Source organism: Hypanus sabinus, chromosome 14, assembly GCF_030144855.1.
Source record: "Hypanus sabinus isolate sHypSab1 chromosome 14, sHypSab1.hap1, whole genome shotgun sequence".
Lineage (NCBI taxonomy): Eukaryota > Metazoa > Chordata > Chondrichthyes > Myliobatiformes > Dasyatidae > Hypanus > Hypanus sabinus.
This window is the reverse complement of record NC_082719.1, coordinates 83101620-83119699: the sequence shown is the minus strand read 5'-3', so window position 1 is coordinate 83119699 and position 18080 is coordinate 83101620. Positions and strand designations below refer to the sequence as shown.

Here is an 18080-nt window from a genome sequence, read left to right as displayed (position 1 = left end):
ATCGACCACAGCTGCTGCCAGTCGCAAGTCCGCGCAGTGTTACTTCTGCAGACTCGAAAAGCACCCCTGAAAACGCTGCCTGGCCTGAGAAGCTACCTACTCCAGTTGCAGAAAGAAGGGCCATTTCGCTAAGGTCTGTAAGTCTAAACCATGAGCGGGGTCGAGCAGTGCCGCGTGCGAGGCATGGGGGTCGCCATCTTGGTCGCCGCCATCTTGCCTGCCCGCCTCATGCGAGGCATGGGGGCGGCCATCTTTGTCGGCACCACCTCGCTCCGCCTCCAACCCACGGGTGTTTACCAGGCACCAAGATGGCGATTCAACTCTGGCCTCCGTAACCATCGACCAAAGTGCCCCACACCAGCTTGCGATGTCAATGATGGACATCCTGGTGGAGGGGCACAGGACTAGCTGCCTGTTTGACACGGGCAGCACTGAGAGTTTTATTCACCTGGACACGGTGCAACGCTGCAGACTCGTGTCACGGCCGGTAAGCCAGAGGGTCACCTTGGCTTCTGGGTCGCATTCCACAGACATCCGGGGGGGTTGTGTAGCGACTTTGGTGGTGCAGGGCACAGAATATCGGGACTTTGCACTACTGGTCATGCCTCAACTGTGTGTGCCTGTGCTATTGGGGCTGGACTTCCAGAGCCACCTGAAAAGTGTGACAATGGCGTATGACAGGCCCCACCCACCACTCACTGTCAGGAATCCTCAGTTTTGTGGGACTTTGTCATATACCCCGCTACTGACCACACACACACACTGACCCGCACATCCCACCCAGCACCATGCCGACAGCTGCACTACTGACACCACTTGCAGCCTCTCCACCCTCAAGATCCCTCCCCCACCGCTGTTCGCCAACCTGACCCCTGACTGTAAATCTGTGGCAACTAAAAGCAGGGAGGTACAGCGCGGGGGACAGGGCCTTCATTCAGTCAGAGGTGCAGCGGCTGCTCAGGGAGGGGATCATTGAGCCAAGCACAAGTCCCTGGAGGGCCCAGGTGGTTGTTGTTCGGACCGGGCAGAAAAATAGGATGGTGGTGGACTATAGCCAGACCATCAATAGGTTCATGCAGCTTGACGCGTACCCCCTACTCCGCATCGCAGGTATGGTCAACCAGATAGCTCAGTACAAGGTGTACTCGACAATAGATCTGAAATCCGCTTATCACCAGCTCCCCATCCGCCCAGAGGACCACCCCTACACTGCCTTCGAGGCGGGCGGCAGGCTCTATCACTTCCTGTGCATCCCATTTGGTGTCACAAATGGTGTCTCGGTCTTCCAGAGGGAAATGGACCGGATGTGGACCAGTGCTAACTGAAGGCCACATTTCCATATCTGGATAACATCACCATCTGTGGTCACAACTCACCGGATCACAACACCAACCTCCAACAATTTTTCCAAGTAGCTATAGTATGTTGTGGAGAATGGGGTCATTGGCCCTGACCCCGACTGTATGCGTCCCCTGTTGGAACTCCCTCTTCCCACAACCCTCAGAGCCCTCAGACGGTGCCTGGGCTTCTTTTCCTATTACGCCTAATGGGTCCCTCATTACGCAGACAAGGCCCGCCCCCTGGTCAAGTCCACCGCATTTCCCCTCTCAGCCGAGGCCTGCGCGGCCTTCAGCTGCATTAAAGGGGACATTGCCAAAGCAACGATGCATGCGGTGGACGAGACCATTCCCTTCCAAGTAGAGAGTGACGCCTCCGACTTCGCGCTGGCTGCTACCCTCAATCAGGCAGGAAGGCCAGTAGCATTCTTCTCTCGTACCCTTCAAGGCCCTGAAATTCGGCACTCCGCGGTGGAGAAAGAAGCCCAGGCCATAGTGGAAGCTATTAGGCACTGGAGGCACTATCTCGTCGGCAAAAGGTTCACCTTACTGACCGACCAGTGCTCAGTTGCGTTCATGTTCAGCAACCAACAGCGGGGCAAAATCAAAAATGATAAAATTTTGCGGTGGAGAATAGAACTCTCCACCTACAACTATGATATCCTGTACCGGCCTGGAAGGCTCAATGAGCCCCCTGATGCCCTATCCCGGGGAGCGTGTGCCAGCGCACAGCTCAACCGGCTATACACCCTCCTTGCAGATCTTTGCCACCCAGGGGTCACCTGATTTTACCATTTCATGAAAGCCCAGAACCTGCCTTACTCCCTTGAGGATATCAGGACGATGACCAGGGACTGCCAAGTATGCACTGAGTGCAAACCACACTTCTACCGTCCTGAAAAGGCGCAACTTATCAAGGCCACTCGCCCCTTTGAGTGACTGAGTGTTGACTTTAAGGGCCCCCTTCCCTCCACCGACCGCAATGTCTACTTTCTCAACATAATCGACGAGTACTCGCAGTTGCCCTTTGCCATCCCCTGCCCCGATACCACTGCCACGTCCGTCATAAAAGCCCTGCGCCAACTCTTCACTCTGTTCGGATATCCCTGCTATATCCACAGTGATAGAGGGTCCTCCTTTATGAGTGACGAGCTGCACCAGAACCTGCTGGCTAGGGGCATTGCTACTAGTAGGACCACGAGCTATAATCCCCGGGGTAATGGACAGGTGGAGAGGGAGAATGCCACCGTGTGGAAGGCCACTCCTTTAGCCCTTAAGTCAAAGGGGTTGCCAGTCTCTCGCTGGCAGGAGGTCCTCCCCGAGGCACTCCACTCTATCCGCTCCCTGTTATGCACGTCCACCAATGCCACCCCTCATGAGCGCCTCTTTTCTTTTCCCAGGAAGTCTGCCATTGGGACCACCCTACCGGCTTGGCTGACCTCCCCAGGGCCGGTGCTGCTCTGGAAACATGCGAGGAGCAATAAATACTCCCCGATGGTCGAGAGGGTTCACCTACTACATGCGAACCCCCCAGTATGCCTACGTGGTCTTACCTGATGGGTGGGAGGACATGGTCTCCATCCGCGACCTGGCACCCGCAGGAACAGCAGACCACTACCCCGAACACTCCACAGTGACTATGAACCCTGTACCCACCGAGGTGTATACCCACCTGACACCACGCACACCAAGCCCTACACAGACTCCTCACGACACTCCCATACCGGGCGCCCCGCACACACGTGAGGGATCACTGACGCCTAATGGGCTGGCACTTCAAGTCAGGCCAGAACCAGCACAACCACCGTCTCCGGTGCAATCACCACCGGTGCTACGTAGATCACAGCGACAGATTCGACTGCCTGATAGACTTAACCTGTAAATATACTTGTAAGAAACTGACTGCTCCTGTGGCTCCTCCCACAGACCCCTGTATAAAGGCAATTGGAGGCACTGCTCCTCCCTCAGTCTCCAGGATGTTGTGTGATGGTCTCTTGCTGCTGACTGCTCTCTTCCAGCTAATAAAAGCCTATCTCTCGCCTCACGTCTACGAGAGTTATTGATGGTGCATCAGTGATGCAACCAGTTAGGATGCTCTCCATGATACATTTATAAATGTTTGGTAGCACACCAAATCTCCTCAAACTGCTAATGAAGTAGAACTGCTGTTGTGCCTTCTCTGTTATTGCATCAATATGTTGGGTCCAGGATAGATCTTTAGGATGATCAGCCATGATCATACTGAATGGTGGTGCAGGCTCGAAGGGCCGATTGGCCTACTCCTGCACCTATTTTCTATGTTTGACACCCAGGAACTTGAAACTGCTCACCCTTTCCCTTTGCATTCAGGGCCGATGTCAACCTGGCACTCACTGTCAGTTAAAGAGAAACACAGAGGATGTTCAAGATCTGCAAAAAACTTCACATAAACCATCTATATCATTGCATCTTTCTGTTGACTGAAGTCTTGGTCGGTTTTTCCAGACTTTAACAAACTGCTGCATTTTTTTCTCCCTTCATAAGTAGATCTTGGTTTGTCTCCTGAGGATTTCCTTCCTACTTTGTTCAATATGACTCTGGATAAGCTACAAAATATTCATCCAGCCTTGTATTATGTCAGGTATATGGACAAGCATCTTCCTTCAATGCGCTTCCCAGTTGCTGGTGAAATTGGAGGAGGACTGGTGAGACTCCAGCAGGAGACTATTAAAGTTAGTGAAGAGTATTCAACTCAACATTAAGGGATGGGATAAAGAGCTCTTTTAATGGATCAGAGAGATGAGTCTAATTTATGAAATGCTGATTCTTTCAAGATGGATTATTCCCTTCTATGATGCACAGAAGGAGATCAGTGTTAATAAATAAGGTCGGTAGCATTTGAATAAGTTCTGTGTATCGTTTGGTTTAGTTTAATTAATTACTGCTGCATCAGAACCATGGATAACTTGCTGACCATGTTAAGCAAAAATGTACTCTTTCTGATACCGAGAAGTTAATCTGATATTTGTATACAATGCTTATATTTTGGTGTATGTTGAGCACCAGTATTATCAATGCAACAGAAAGAAATTAATGATTGTATTTCTTATTCCACCAGGTGCTATAATTTTATTGTATCCCCAGCTATCTACCTGCTGCCTTATAAATCTTTTGTTGCACCGGGAATATCATTTTCTTCAATTCTATGCACAAGTATGGCATTTTGCACCACTGAGGCCAAATTATATAATTATAGTTTTGCCTGTTATTCACTTTACAATGCCAACACACAACAGTGGTTGATATAATGCCTTTTAAATTAGATTTGCTGATTTGTGCTTAGTCTGTAACTGGTTTCACAAAGGGAGATATTTTCTAGAAAAACTTTAAGTGGCATCATTCTTTCTGACTATAATTCATTAATGTCTTACTTCTGTATGCCTATAGAATCTATTTTTCAGTCCATCTTCCTTCTATTTATTAATTACTCTGTCATTTGGCATAAATACTAAAATATTTTCGACTTTCAAGGTTACTATTCCATCCCTCAGCTTAATAAATATATTCTTCATTGATAAACTTTTTTAGAAACCTGCAGAGCCTGGAAACTATAGTAGAAGCCAATAGTGCTACAATACTCGATAGGTCAGGTAGCACCTGTGGAGAGAGAAGCAGAGTTACTGTTATCAAACAAAGACTTGGCCAGAATGATGTTTTCTAATGAATTAGATTGTTAGAACTGCTTAACTTTTTTTTAACGTGAACACTACGTGGAGAAGTTCTTCTTATCCTCCATAATTTTAGTGTTATGATAGTAGATCACTGGAATCCATCATCCACTCATTTTCTGCAATTCACTCTTACCTGCTAGCAATTTCTCTTTTTTTGTTAGTTTATGAATTTCCACCCTCATGCCTCTAATTCGCCAACATCCTGACAAAGATAATGAATGAAACTTGTGTTATTTACTGGCGGACGGTAGGGGAGCAGCATGGCCTCGGTCGTAGCGAGAACAAGGCCTCAAGCCATGGTGTCACCTGTTTATAGCCACCCTGGAGAGAGGTGTCAGAGGTGGTGTGTTTCATCGGAAGTGGTGTGATGCAGCATCCAAGCTGGAGTTGGTACTGCCCCGCCAGTGTTTGCACGGCAGAAGACGCGCTGTTTCGACTGTGTTCAACTGCTAACTGCTGCAACATTCAGGGACTCAGGGCCTTGGACAACTATTTTTGTGTGAATGTACTTATTGATTTATATATGTTTGCTATCTTATATGTGCTATATGTGACTTGTGCTCTGTACTGTGATTTGCACTTTGGCCCCAGAGTAATCCTGTTTTGTTTGGCTGTATTCATGGGTATTCATATATGGTTGAATGACAATTAAATTTGAATTCTACACTACCATGCCTCTATTGTAAGCTTCTTTGGCTTGTTCTGAAATAAAAAAAATAATTTGGAGAGATACGGCATTTGAAACGTATTATGGATTAATATTCTTGCAAAATCCTTGATGATTGTAAGTTTGTTATGTGCCTGTACCAGTGTACTATCTTTCACTTCATAAATGCTACCATTTCACTTTGCATGTGTGCCTGTGAATTGGTGCACAACTTTGAACAAATGTGCAAGTGAATTAATATTGGAATCATCAGCCAACAACAGTTTTCTCTCCTGGTCAGGGCTCTGGGGTGTTTTTCACTCATCTACCACTGAACAGAATAAAGAATTACAGTTACAGAGAAAGTGTAATTCTTTGTTATTCGAGAAATGGCCCAAACAGTGGTCTCATCTGTAGACCTTTGGTTGATACTCACCAACAAACTTGCACTAATTCTACAATAATATCACTGCAGCTGCGTACAATGAGATGCCTTTTGCACACCGGTTGAATGTCCAAGTTGGTGGGGTCTTTCATTGATTATGTTATAGCTATTATTCTATGATTTTATTGAGTATGCCCATAAAAATGTGTATGTACTCTGATAACTTTTTTTACTTTGAACTTTAAACCAGGGACAGTTTACTGTGACATTTTAACATAAACAAGTGTCTTTGGGATGTGGGAGAAAACTGGCACAGCTAGGGAGAAACCAATGTGTCTACAGAGAAAAGGTCCAAACTCAACTTGGCGGATATGAGATCAACATTGAAACTATGTCTCTGGTGCTGTGCAGCACCTGCTCTGCTGTGGATTGGCAGAAATTTTAAAGGACAAGGCATTGAACGCTACGGTTGCTGGGGTAGGTGATAAGGACCTGGGAAAATGTGTCTGCTCTGTTCAGGAGATGAAGGGGTGAGGAAATAGGTGAGATCCAACCAAGGGTTCTGTCCAACTGCGTAGAGAGAAAGCAAAGATTAATGAAGAAAAACATTTCAGAGGCACCTTTGTGGAATATCTCATCGTTGTAGCAAAGGTGATAGATAGGGGAAATAGTCAGTAGCTGTGGGAATCTGTCATCTTGGAGTGAATGCTGGTGGCTAGCCTGATAGAAGTTGCAAGGTCCAGAAGGGAATAGTCGGAGTTGGACCATATGAAGGTGAGAACAGAATTGGAATTGGCTGCAAAGTGATAAAATTTTCAAGTTCTGTATAAATAAAGAAGGCTAAGAAGTTTTTTATGTAAGGAGAAAATGTTGATCAGGAGCAGAATTAGGCCATTCAATCAAGTCTGCTCTGCCATATCACCATGGCTGATTTATTAACCCTCTCAACCCCATTCTCCTGCTTCTCCCCGTAACCTTTGATGCCCTGACTAATCAAGATCATATTGACCTCCGCTTTAAATGTACTCAATGACTTAGCCTCCACTGCTGTCTGTGGCAGTGCATTTCACAGATTCACGTGGGGGTAGTGGCCCAATGTATGACTGAAACAAAGACAATTGCATAAATCTCACAAAATTGCATGGGTTACAGAGACAAAGGACCTTAACCTGACTTTAACTGTCTCTAACCTTTTACACCATATCAGAGAAATTCCCTTTGCTCCACCCATTGCCCGCCCTCTACATTCTCTATTGCCTTTGCTAACTTGTTACTCTCTTTCTCAGTTCTGATGAGGGCACCCAAATCTGAAACGTAAAGAGTTTTCCCTTTCTACAGTCGCTGCCTGACCTGCTGAATTTCTTCAGCATTCTCTGTTTTTATTTCACTATTATTACCCTTCTGGAGAATGTTTCTTTAATACATGTATATATGCAGACTGGTCAAGTCTTACAGGTTGCCTGTATTTCTTAAGTCACCGAGTAATAGAAAAGTACAACACAGAAACAGGCCCTTGGGCCCATCTAATAAATGCCAAACATTTAAACTCCTACTCCCATCGACTTGCACCAGGACCATAGCCCTCCATACCCCTATCATCCACGGACCTTCTCTTAAATGGTGAAATCAAGCTCACATACACCACTTGTGCTGGCAGCTCACTCCACTCTCACGACCCTCTGAGTGAAGAAGTTTCCCCTCATGTTCCCCTTATACTTTTCACCTTCCACCCTTAACCCATGACTCTAGTTGTTGTCCCACCTATGTTTTCTTATTGTTTTGCTGTCTCATTGCTATAGTTACCAAGTGCTAACAAGACCATTGTTTATGCATTGAGGAGCATGGTAATCCTTCAGACAAACTCAATGTAATTGACTTCCTTCTAAAGCAGACTAGAATGTGTAATTAGAAAAAAAATTATAAACAAAATTTACTGGTTTATTAGCTTTAATTGCAAACACAATAGTGCAGTGCATTTGTCTGCTATCTGAAATGATTAATAGTTGTGCTTTGTTTGTTTTACTTGTATAACTACCTGTATCAGGTGCCAAACACTGCAGGATGCAGAATGTTCTTGTCATGTGAAGAAAATTACATTGTGTGGTATTTCATGTCTATGAAAGTCTGGCCATGTTCTTCATCGCTTTAGTTGCCATTGGGTCAGTCTAGCTCTGTTGGCTTTCTGGCACTGTTTCTGGAGCAGATGATATGGGGTTATGCAATTATAAATTCGCAGAATACAAACCAGCATGAACTACAGAAAGCAGATTGTACATGACAAATCTACTGAATTGAATTGAAGGAGGAATTGAATATTACTTACATCCTTCATATACATGAGGAATAAAAATCTTTGTGTTACATCTCCATCTAAATGTGCAAAGTGAAATTTATATTAATTTATAATAAATAGTATGTACAACAGGATAGTCAACATAACGGAAATACAATTGTATCAGCATGAATTAATCAGTCTGATGGCCTGGTGGAAGAAGCTTGTTGGTCCTGGCTTTTATGCTGTGGTATCGTTTGTGGAAGCAATTGAGTGAGTGGCTAATACAATTTAATATATGTTAAAATAATCTTTAATTATACAAACTCCCTGGGATTGAGGAAGAAATTGTGAACAGAGATTCTTAATTGGAAACATAATGGGAAGCAGAAGATAGATACCTCGCAGCTGTCATCTATAAGTATTTATGAGGTAGCAGAGGGCCCACCAAGCCTGTTATATGTGTGATGTTGAGCATTTGCTGTTAATGTTATATTTAGTACATTGAAATACTTCTGCTGTACTATTTTAAATGCAGAATATTTATTACATGCAGATTTCATTACATATGAAGAGAATGTTATTGCGTTCCTACAATTTTTTATCATCTTTGTAACTTCAATGTTTGTAGAGTTAAATAAAACAACCATCTCATTTCTTACATAATAAACATCATATATTGTTAAATAGAAGCTTTAAGATCATTCATCAAAGATGGCAATCATAGGTTATATTCAACTGGATGTAATTGTCTATTTAATGATTTTACTTTATTTTTAACAGATGACAGTTTGTCGGAATGCATAAACCATTGCACTTTATTTTTATTTTGTCAGGCAAATGAATAAAATCTATATAAATACTTGTGAGGATAAACAGTATGCAGTGAAGATGACAATTGTGTCTTAAAAGGGGAAAATGATTCACAGTGCAATAAAATTCGGCTGCTCAATGATTAAGCTTTTTATACACTATGATATATACGCAATGCATTACAGAAATGTTGTTCTACAATACATTTGTTACCTCACTTTTTCAGTAAATCTGGATGAATTGTATGATTCACATTATCCAATGGCTCATTATCTAATGTGCCAATTTCCTGTTAAACAAACCAACAAAATTTGAGGGCAACGAAGTACAAGTGCAATATGATCCAAGTTAACCAGGAAAGGATTCAAAGAGCATTTCAAAGAGAAGCTTTTGTAGCATTTATTTTTCCAGTTTAGTTTTCATTTAAGCAATTAAACACTCCATCAATAAATCATTATAAAGCATGAAGATCATTGATTATGGAAGAGTCCAGCTGCAGCTCTTTTACAGCCAACATAACAACAACAAACATCTTCAGTCTCACAAAATAGGTCTCTCGTCATTTAAAGTAACACTCACAAAATGCTGGAGGAACTCATCAGGTCAGGCAGCATCTATGGGGAGGAATAGAGGCAATGTTCTGGGCCAAGGGCCTTCATCAGGACTGGAAAGGAAGGGGGAAGACAGAATACGAAGGTGAGGGGAGGACAAAGAGTACAAGCTGGAAAGTGATAAGCAAAGCCAGGTGTGGGGGGAGATAGGAGGGTTGGGGGGGATAACTGAAGTGAGAAACTGAGTTGGTAGGTGGAAAAAGCAAGGGCAGTAAAAGAAGGAATCTGATGGGAAAGGAGAGTGAACCAGGGGCAAAAGGGTAAGAGGGGGGCACCAGAGGGAGGTGATGCGCAGGTGTGGAAAAGAGAAATGGTAAGAGGGGAACCAGATTGAGGAATAGAAAAGGAGAGGTGGAGTAGGGGGAAAGAACATGATCATGCTCTCAGGCTGGAGACGACCCAAATGGAATATGAGCTGCTGGTCCTCCAACCTGAGAGTGGTCTCAAGGTGGCAGTAGAGGGGGCCATGGACTGACATACCATTCAGAATGCAATCATGTGAATTTATGTATTGCCTTCATGCTGATGCCATAAAGTAAAATAATCCATTTGGAAAAAAAGCCCTCTATCATTCCAACCACTAACTGTTAGATGTAAATAAGCTTTATTTTACACCATTTTAATAAGAATCCATTTTTGGAAACTACTTCTTCTTGGGTCCTTCACTCCCAGGGGGTCATAGGCCATTGATGACCTCCCTCAGTTGATGATATAGTTGGAGTTCATCAATGTTCTGTAATCCACTGTACAGGAGATTGGCCTATACAGATTTACCAGTGCCTTGTTGGCCAGCCTTACCCATTTCCACCTTTCACAACAGTGATGTACCGTTGGACTTTGAGAGGCTCTTTAAAAACTTATCAGTGTAATTTTTATCATTTTTTATTTTATTCTAGATCAGGAATTCCCACCCTAGGGTATATGAACCCCTTGCTTAGTGGTAATGGTTCGTGGCGTAAAAGAGGCTGGGAACCCCTAATCTAGATGATGCTAAGGAGAGACCAGATTTTGTTTGGGATTGTTAGAAATTACTTTATTATTTTGCTTGATGGCAGGTTTCAGAAACTACAAAAGGAGAAGAACATGAAGCATCTTCACCATGCTGCCGAAGTCCAGTACCAGGAGGTAGCATAATGAAATTCAGAAGTCGATCACAAGGTAGGTGCCATAATTACTTGTCAATCTCCTGTGAACTGTCAGATTTTAGTTTATATATTTCTCATAATTTTCAATAAATACCAGAATTTCTAGGGAAAGAAAGGTAACTGTGGATAAAATGTAAAGATAACTGGATTGAAAGATTCCAGCATGGATATGGCAGTGACAGATTGGCAGGAGGCAAGGAGCGAGAAGAAAGAGAGCCTTTTCTAACTGGCTAATGGAGGTCCACAGGGGTCTGTGCTGGGAGTGATCATTTTTACATTATTTGTCAATGATTTGGATGAAGGAATTGATGGCTTTGTTACAAAGTTTGCAGACGGTGGAGGGGAAGAAGTTTTGAGGAAGCAGACAGGTAGGACCTAGATTACGAGAAAGGACAAGGAAATGGCAGATGGAATACAGTGTCTAGAGGTTTACGATCATGCTTAATGAAAGGGTTGATTATTTTCTAAATGGAGAGAAAATACAAAAAACTAAGTTGCAAAGGGACCTGGGAATCCTTGTGCAGGATTCCCTAAAGGTTAATTTTCAGGTTGAGTCTGTGGTGAAGAAGGCAAGTGCAATGTCATAAAAACAAGGATGTAATGTTGAAACATTATAAAGCACTGGTGAGGCCTCACTTAGAGTATTGTGAGCTGGTTTGGGCCCCTTATCTTAGAAATGATGCTCTGAAACTGGAGAGGGTTCAAAGAAGATTCACAAAAATGATTCCAGGATTGAATGACTTGTTACATGAAGAGCTTTTGATGGCTCTGAGCCTGTATTCACTGGAATTCAGAAAAATGAGGGGTGGTGTCATTGAGAACTGTTGAATAGTGAAAGGCCTTGATAGAGTGGATGTTTCCTATGGTGGGAGAGTCTAAGAACATAGCCTCAGAATAGAAAGGTGTAATTTTAAAACAGAGATGAGGTATTTCTTTAGCCAAAGAGTGGTGAATCTGTGGAATTCTTTCACAGAATCTGTGGAATTCAGGCAGCTGTGGAGGCCAAGTCTTTATGTAGATTTAAGGCAGAGTTTTACAGATTCTTCATTGGTCAGGAGATGAAGGGATATGGGAAGAAGACAGGATATTGAGGCTGAGTGGAAAATTCATCCAGTCATGATGAAATGGTGGAGCAGACTCAGTGGGTTTCAGGATAATGTTCTAGGTCAAAACACCTTCAATGATCTACTTTCCATAAGAAGGTCGGGAGCAGGATTGTCCTCAGTTGATTGCACCCAGGTTTAATTCCGTTCACAACTCCTCTACTAATAAAGTGGTACCACTCTGCATCTCGCAAGACCAAAGTAACATTCAAGTATCTGTTGTTAAGTGATACCACAGAAGTGTCAGACAAGAATTGGAATTGATTTATTATTATCACATGTACTGAGATACAGTGGAAAACCTGTCTTGCAAATCATTGCAATGTGCACTGAGGTAAAATAAGGTGAAACAATAATACTGCAGAATCAGTTACAGAGGAAGTGCAGTGCAGGTAAACAATAAGATGCAAGATCATACAAAGGAAGATTGTGAGGTCAAGAATCTAATCTTACTGTACAAGGGAGCTATTTAATAGTCTTGTAACAGCAGTCCTTCAGCCTGGTGGTACGTGCTTTCAGGCTTTTGTATCTTCTGCCCAATGGGAAAGGGGAGAAGAGAGGCTGTCTGGGGTGGGTGGGGTCTTTGATTATGCTGGCTGCTTTACTGAAACAGTCCATGGAATGGACAGTAGTTACTATGATGTGCAGAGCTGTGTGCACGGCCCTCCACAGTTTCTTACAGTCACGTGCAGACCAGTTGCTATCCCGATCTGTCATGTATCCAGATAGACTGCTTTCTGTGGTGCTTCAGTAAACTTGCCAAATTTCTTTAGGTTCCCGTGCAAGTTCCAGGACGCCACAACATAAGAGATATCTACCTTAATACTCAGCGTCAGGCCAGCTACGTCATTACCTGAAATTGTAAACTGTGAAGTTGCAGTAGTTTAACAGTTTTTACAGCTTCTAATAAAGAAAATCATATACCTTATGGGGTTGTTCAAGGTAAGGTCAACTTTAAATGGTTAGTGTTACACTAACAGCGTTAGCTGTAAAATCAGGATTCGATTCCCACTGTTGTTAATAAGGAGTTTGCATGTTCTCCCCATGACTGCGTGGGTTCCCTCTGGGAGCCCGGGTCTCCTCCCAAATTCCAAAGTTAGGATTAGAAAGTTGTCGGCGTGCTACGATGGTGCCGGAAGCATAGCCACACTTAGGGGCTGCTTTGATTTGACTTAAACAATGCATTTCACTGCATGTCCTGCTGTGCGTGTGACAAATAAAGCAAATCTTTATCTCTTCATTGTCTTAAGGTAACGGCGGTGAGCCACCTTCTTGAACTGTGTGCAGTGAAGATGCCTGCAGACAGGTGTTTGTGCCTTTGGAATCGGATGGTAAAAACATTTGCTAAAGGAGACTCATTCTTGATTCTCTGTGATGATGTGCAAGCTGAGATTTTAGAATTTTCATTAAACTCACTCTCATGCAATCAGGGAGCTCAGACGTGAAATTCCACGACAAATATCCACAATTTAATTTGCAAAAACACACCATGAAACTCAAATTCCTGGTATGCGTCCCTCGTAGCTTTCTCACTGTCACTGTCATACCTTCGACAGGTGGAGGGAGCCGCTTGGAATCTGTAGGAGAAGATGATGAGCTGATGGTGGAGAATGGTGAGGCGAGTGGTGAAATGTCAGAAAAGCCACCTCGAGGAGGGCGGAAACACTCCCTTCCCCAGCAGCTTGATGCAGCGGGAACCAGACAGGTGAATGCTCAGTTCCTCACTGTGTCGCATTTAGACATTAGACAAGTGTTGTCGCGGTTAGTGCAATGCGATTGCAGCAGTCAGGGTTCAATTCCCACCGCCGCCTGTAAGGAGGTCGTATATTCTCCCCGTGACTGCGTGGCTTTCCTCTGGGTGCTCTGGTTTCCTCCCACATTCCAAAGAAGTATGGGTTAGGGTTAGTAAATTGTGGGTGTGTTGTGTCAGCGCCAGAAGTGTGGCAACACTTGCAGGTAGCTTCCTGCACATAGTCAGACTGTGTTAGTCATTGGTGCAAATATGACACACTTCACTGTGATAAACTGATCCTTAATCTTTATTCTTTTAATAAATTTGCACCCAAGATAGCTATTCCATGCAAATTTGAAAACTGAATCACAGAACACTATAAAATGTTTGCTAAGCCATAAACATGACTTTCTTTAGTAACTATCATCCTGCTCTGGAATAATTAGAGTTGTACCTTCTCTGAGATGATGTGGAACTCGAGATTTCGTCATTTTTATATTTACTTTCATGTTGATCTGGCTGCACTAGTTACTGATGCATGCAGCCTTTATATGAAACGTTGTGATGGCACAATGATTTTACTCAAATTTTACTCTTCTGTGTCATTCCTCAGTTGAGAATGCAACGGTTTAATTTTCTGTTCACTGTCTTGTTTGAGTGAGTTTCCCGAAATCTCAGTCCTGTTCCAAGCTTGAGTCACAGCATGCAACCTTGTTCATTGTATATCATTTATAGGAGTATCAAATCATAAAAAAGTCAGCGCGTTCCTTGAGTACGGTTCAAGTGGAATCGCCGTGGCGACTGGCCCAACCTTCAATCATCTCTAACATCGTTCTAATGAAAGGACAAGGAAAGGTAAGCATCTACTCAATCAAGGGTGTCTCTAGTTACTCCCATTATTTTTATCCTTGCAGTTGGATGGCCTTCCCTCTACCTTATTTGTTACCTCATTGGAGGTTATATTTGAGAAAAGGTAGTAATCTTTGATGTGAAGCACATATGAATGGCCAGAAGTCCACATAAATTGGGATGATTCTCGTCTCCATGTCCAATGAGACAGGTTGAATTGATGTACTACAGTCTGTACCAGAGCCTGGTATGGAAATATCAATGTGCTGAATAGAGAATCCTACAAAAAGTAGTGGATATGGCCCAGTCCTTCAAGGGTAAAGCCCTCCCCACCGCTGAACACATCGACATGGAGTGTTGTTGCAACATCCATCTTTGGGGTCCCTCCACCACGCAGGTCATGCTCTCTTCTCACTGCTGCCATTAGGAGAAGGTACAGGAGCTTCAGGTCTCAAACTACCAGGTTCAGGAACAGTTATTACCCGTCAACCATCAGGCTCTTGAACCAAAGGGGATAATTTCACTTGCCCCATCATTGAAATGTTCCCTCAACCAATGAGCTTACTGTCAAGGACTCTTCTTCTTATGTTCTTGATATTTATTTCTTATTTATTTAACATAGAAACATAGAAATCTACAGCACATTACAGATCCTTTGGACCACAATGCTGTGCTGATCACAAAATCGACTCTAGAAACTGTCTAGAATTTCCTAGCCACATAGCACTCTATTTTACTAAGCTCCATGTACCTATCTAAGAGTCTCTTAAAAAACTCAGATTATTTATTATTGTTATTTCTTTCTTTGCATAGTTGCACAGTCTGTTGTCTTTTGCGCACATGTTCAGCACCCAAGTTGATGCAGTCTTTCATTGATTCTATTAAAGTTATTATTCCATTATGGATTTATTGAGTACACCCGCAAGAAAATGAAGTCAGGGTTGTATGTGGTGACATATATGTACTTTGATAATAAATTTACTTTCAACTTTGTAACTGAGGCAATATTTGGCCCAATTCAGCCTAGGAATAGGGATTACACAGTGCATCGTATGTCTCATCTGTACACTTTACTAAACTTTTAATAGTTTTCATTGTAATGTGTTCTTGTAATTGCACCACAAGTCTGCAAAGACATATTAGGGAACAGATCCTCTGCTGCCAATAGATCACTCGCCACCTGCCTTGAGAGGACATTGCACCTGAACTGTGGGTGCAGTCTTCTATTGGCAACCAGGCTCACAGCACGTTGTTATGGTGATGCATAATGTGGGTCTGTCTCAGCAGAAATAACTGATTACTCTCAGTGAGGTGCTTTGACAGCTTGTAAGGTCTATTCCCACCCTCATCAGTTGTCAAAACTGTTGCTATTAGGAAATGTTTATGGTATTCAGAGAAACTTAAAATTGACTTGTAGACTCCCTGCCCCTCCCTTTGCTGACTGTATCCCCCTGTAATTCCAGCTTTGGTAAATCTGTCCTGCTGATGGGAATGGGCATGGGCAAGCACTGATAGAAAGAAACCTGGCAAGCTTTCTGTAAGCTGTGATTCCTTGGGAAAGGCCTTTGGTGGAAGGGCATCTTGTGACAAAGGCTTTGTAATTCTCAACTGGATATACTGTAGGTTGATTAATTGGGTGAACTCCCGGCAAAAGGAATTTCAAGTGAGGAAATCTGACGTCATTCTCTTTGGCTCGAAGAATCAAAAGATGGATTTTTGTCTGAATGAAGGGAGACTGTAAATGAAAGAAGGCCCAAAAAGTAGTGAGGAAGACAAATGGCTTAATTATTTCTTGATAACTATATTTTTCAGGGTCTTGGTTTCAGCATAGTTGGTGGTCAGGACTCTGCCCGAGGACGGATGGGAATATTTGTTAAAACTATTTTTCCAAATGGAGCAGCTGCTGCTGATGGAAGATTGAAGGAAGGTCTGAAATCTGACTCTTTAAAACTTATGTTAATTGAAAGTCCAAGAGGCATATTACAAAAGCTATTCATAATTGATTTTAACTGCCAACAAATTACTATTTTCAATTGATCTTACCATTACTATATTTCCAATTCATTTGCCATTGGATGAAATGTGTCTGATGTCTGTTTTATGTGACCCAGAAGAATTGTGTCTATAGGTGTGATTGGTAGCTTTTTACTCTGGAATGTCATCAACCAATCCCTAACTCAGAGAAGGCAGCATGATAATAAATACTTGATAGCTTGAGAATGATGTATATTGAAGAAGTTTATTTAGATTTACAAGAATAAGCTAAAAAAAAAAGTAGAGTTCATTATAAATATCTGAACTAAGTTCGGGAAAGGGCTTGCAAGATTTTAACTGAAGATTTCTCTGTTTAATCAGCATTTGGTCTAATAATGTTTGCAAGAACTTTTCCAAAAATGATCCATATCTCAGACCAATACTATAGTGGTAGCCCTCTCAATTGTAGTTGTAAGTCTTTGTAAGGAGTTTACGAAAAGCGTATCAGTAGCTATTGGGGAATGTTAAAATTGTACAAGGCATTGGTAAGGCCAAATTTGGAATGTTGTGTGCAGTTCTGGTCACCGAATTATAGGAAAGATATCAATAAATTAGAGAGAGTGCAGAGACAATTTACTAGGATGTTACCTGGGTTTCAGCACTTAAGTTACAGAGAAAGGTTGAACAAGTTAGGTCTCTATTCATTGGAGTGTAGAAGGTTGAGGGGGGATTTGATCGAGGTATTTAAAATTTTGAGAGGGATAGATAGAGTTGACATGAATAGGCTGTTTCCATTGAGAGTAGGGGAGATTCAAATGAGAGGACATGATTTGAGAGTTAGGGGGCAGAAGTTTAAGGGAAACACGAGGGGGTATTTCTTTACTCAGAGAGTGATAGCTGTGTGGAATGAGCTTCCTGTAGAAGTAGTAGAGGCCAGTTCAGTTGTGTCATTTAAGGTAAAATTGGATAGGTATATGGACAGGAAAGGAATGGAGGGTTATGGGCTGAGTGCGGGTAGGTGGGACTAGGTGAGATTAAGAGTTCGGCATGGACTAGGAGGGCCGAGATGGCCTGTTTCCGTGCTGTGATTGTTATATGGTTATAAAAGTTAAGGTTTAAAAAAACACAGTATGCAACATGAAACCACGTCTTCATAGGCTGAGATTGTGACCAAAATATAAATCAAATTTTATGACCTCTTTAAGAGTGTAGCCCTCTGTGTTTGCCCTGGGTGTTGAGCCAGATTTGTATATAGTAAACAGTACTTTGTACTTTTAATGAAACAGATTGTTTGCCATTTTTTAAATTACATTTCTATTTATACTGAAAACATTTGAGAGTACTTTCCCAACCTCAGATGTATGGAAGTATCTACACCATGAAAACGTCTTAACTGTTCAGGATAAAAAATTTACTTAGGAAAGAGGTCACAATGTAAAGCTGGTTTTGATATCTGGCAATGGCAAAGATTTTTGCCCAGGACAATACATTTAAATATTGAAT

The 18080-nt window shown here is 42.6% G+C and overlaps 1 protein-coding gene across 1 annotated transcript in view; it reads left to right on the top strand.

Annotated features, from left to right (window-relative positions):
- Positions 1-18080, top strand: part of pdzd2 (PDZ domain containing 2) — a 445568-nt gene that overhangs the window by 320888 nt on the left and 106600 nt on the right. Inside the window, exons 8-11 of the mRNA XM_059989569.1 lie at positions 10830-10932; positions 13579-13727; positions 14490-14609; positions 16416-16530. Of these exons, the coding sequence (XP_059845552.1) occupies positions 10830-10932; positions 13579-13727; positions 14490-14609; positions 16416-16530 (487 nt within the window). The remainder of the gene's footprint in view (positions 1-10829; positions 10933-13578; positions 13728-14489; positions 14610-16415; positions 16531-18080) is intronic.